Genomic DNA, 2,094 nt, shown 5'->3' on the forward strand with positions numbered 1-2,094 from the left:
AGAGAGAGAGAGAGAGAGAGAGACTGTAGAATGGTGATGACTGTCGAATCAAACTTTCATCTACTGGGTCACAGTCATTACGCACATATTAGCTTTCCGTTGGAAAACGTTTTACTACAGTGTGCGCTTATGAATATGACCCTGTGTTATGTAAGGGCTGCTAGAAGGATGGGAGTTCTTGTTAGGCTCTAATAGGAGTGAGAGTCAATTGACAGGAACATGTCTTCCAGATCACCTCTAGTGCTTCCAGAGCGATTAATGAAGACAAAGTGACTGACTACGTCCCAAATGGCACCCTTTTCCCTACATAGTGCACTACTTTTGACCAGGAGCGATATGGCTCTGATCAAAAGTGGTGCACTATGTAGGGGAAGAGGGTGCCATTTCGAACGAGCAGATGACTGTAGCCGCCTGTTTAAAGAGTGATGGACCAGGTGGATGACCTTCTCTAGTCTAGACGGATGCGGAGGTGGTGAAAACATTTAAAATCCGTCGCAGTGCAGGGAGGTTGCATCATCCATCTAAATGCCAGACAGCAGATTTTAGTTGATGATTTTAAATACAGGCTATTAAAATATCAACTCTTCTAATGTGTTAGAGAAGTAGGCTAATCTCTCTGGTACCAGGCTGCTATCTCCTCTCACCACAGAACATCAGCCATGTTTTTCTGTTAATTTCCCATAGTTTCTAATAGTTGAATGGCCACTGTTCGCCTATACCCAGCAGGTTATCTATTGCACATGGCCATGGTTTGTGTTGGTCCGTCTTATCTCGAACACAGTGGGTGCTTCCCAATAATATACTACTTCCCACATATCTAAAAGCATTGGATTGGTGTAGGCATATGGGCTATAGGGAATTTCCACCACATTTCTTGTACCAGTCATTTAGTTTTAACTTACTAGGATAGATAATTGAGAGGTAGCTAGTGTAGGAAAGGGCACGGAGGGTGACACCATGTTACATCTATTCTATGTGTACCCCTGTCTCTTTAGGACGAGTCCCGGATCAAGGCCACGGTGATGGAGGTGAAACCTGTGGACCACAAGGAGTACAGCAAGAGACTCATCATGAACATCAGGAAGATGGCTGCCACCCAATAAGAACGATCGCTTTGCCCCCTCAGCTACATACAAGCTATTTCCTCTGATCTGCAGCTGCTGCTCTTCCCAACCTGCCAGGCTGACTGAACCAGTCTTACGTTCCGTCTCAAATGGCACCCTATCCCGTATGTAGTAGTGCACTACACGGCGAATTGCGTGCCATTTCAGACGCAACCTAAAATGTCACACTTCTATATTTTTTTATTTAGCTGTGTCCATGTACCGAACTTTGAATATGTTTTTTTTTATGCTTAATGTACTGGTAGTTTGTTTTCTTGGACCAACCAGTAATCTAGAGAGAGTGCTGCTGGGGCAGTATTATATCCCTCTGTGTTATGGTGTTGTGTGGGGGGTGTCTTCTGAAACTGCTGATGTTTTTGGTGGTGGATAAAATGGAACCACAGAGGGATTTTGGAGGAGGAGGGCTGGAGACGCAGATGGGACGGTCTTAACCACAGAAATCATTGTTGTGTGTTCTGTCGTAAGTCGGACGTGTGTATTGTATAAGTAGAGGGGGGCCTGTGCTGTAGCTAGCTCCTTCTTTCACGCTGTCGCTCCCACCGTCACTATGCCTGGCCTGGACCTGCCCATTCACTCTCACTCACAGAGCAGGCAGACTTCTGGGAGATGCTCTTCACTGTATTTATGTAGATACATGGTTGGCATGGTTGACCTTTTGACATTAACTTCATTATCTCATAAGTTAAGATATTTTGGACATTTTTCTTTCCATCTATTTGGTCAGTTGATTGCATAAAAATAAACCTGTTTGTGATCAAACGCGATGCAGTTGTCAGGTGTGTTTTTAAATGAAGATTTTCTGCTTTTTCTTTTGACAGATATGAATAAAGGGTCCAGGTTAATGTGATGTGTTAGAATGCACCATGTCTGAATGTAACCATGTACAGCAGGCAGGTTAACCAGGTCTCAGCCCATTTAAAGAGAAGGGCGTGGGGTGGAGGCCGTGGGGCGTGTCTGGAGCCTGCTTCTT

General features: G+C 44.7%; 1 protein-coding gene across 2 annotated transcripts in view; it reads left to right on the plus strand.

The window, feature by feature from the left end:
- Positions 1 to 1,888, plus strand: part of LOC139382374 (replication protein A 70 kDa DNA-binding subunit-like) — a 53,801-nt gene extending 51,913 nt beyond the window's left edge. For both annotated transcript variants that reach the window (XM_071126375.1, XM_071126376.1), the window contains one exon: positions 996 to 1,888. In XM_071126375.1, coding sequence (XP_070982476.1) covers positions 996 to 1,103 — 108 coding nt within the window. In that variant the 3' untranslated portion in view covers positions 1,104 to 1,888. The remainder of the gene's footprint in view (positions 1 to 995) is intronic.
- The last annotated feature ends 206 nt before the right edge of the window (positions 1,889 to 2,094 follow it).

Source organism: Oncorhynchus clarkii, chromosome 24, assembly GCF_045791955.1.
Source record: "Oncorhynchus clarkii lewisi isolate Uvic-CL-2024 chromosome 24, UVic_Ocla_1.0, whole genome shotgun sequence".
In the NCBI taxonomy this organism is placed as follows: Eukaryota; Metazoa; Chordata; class Actinopteri; order Salmoniformes; family Salmonidae; genus Oncorhynchus; species Oncorhynchus clarkii.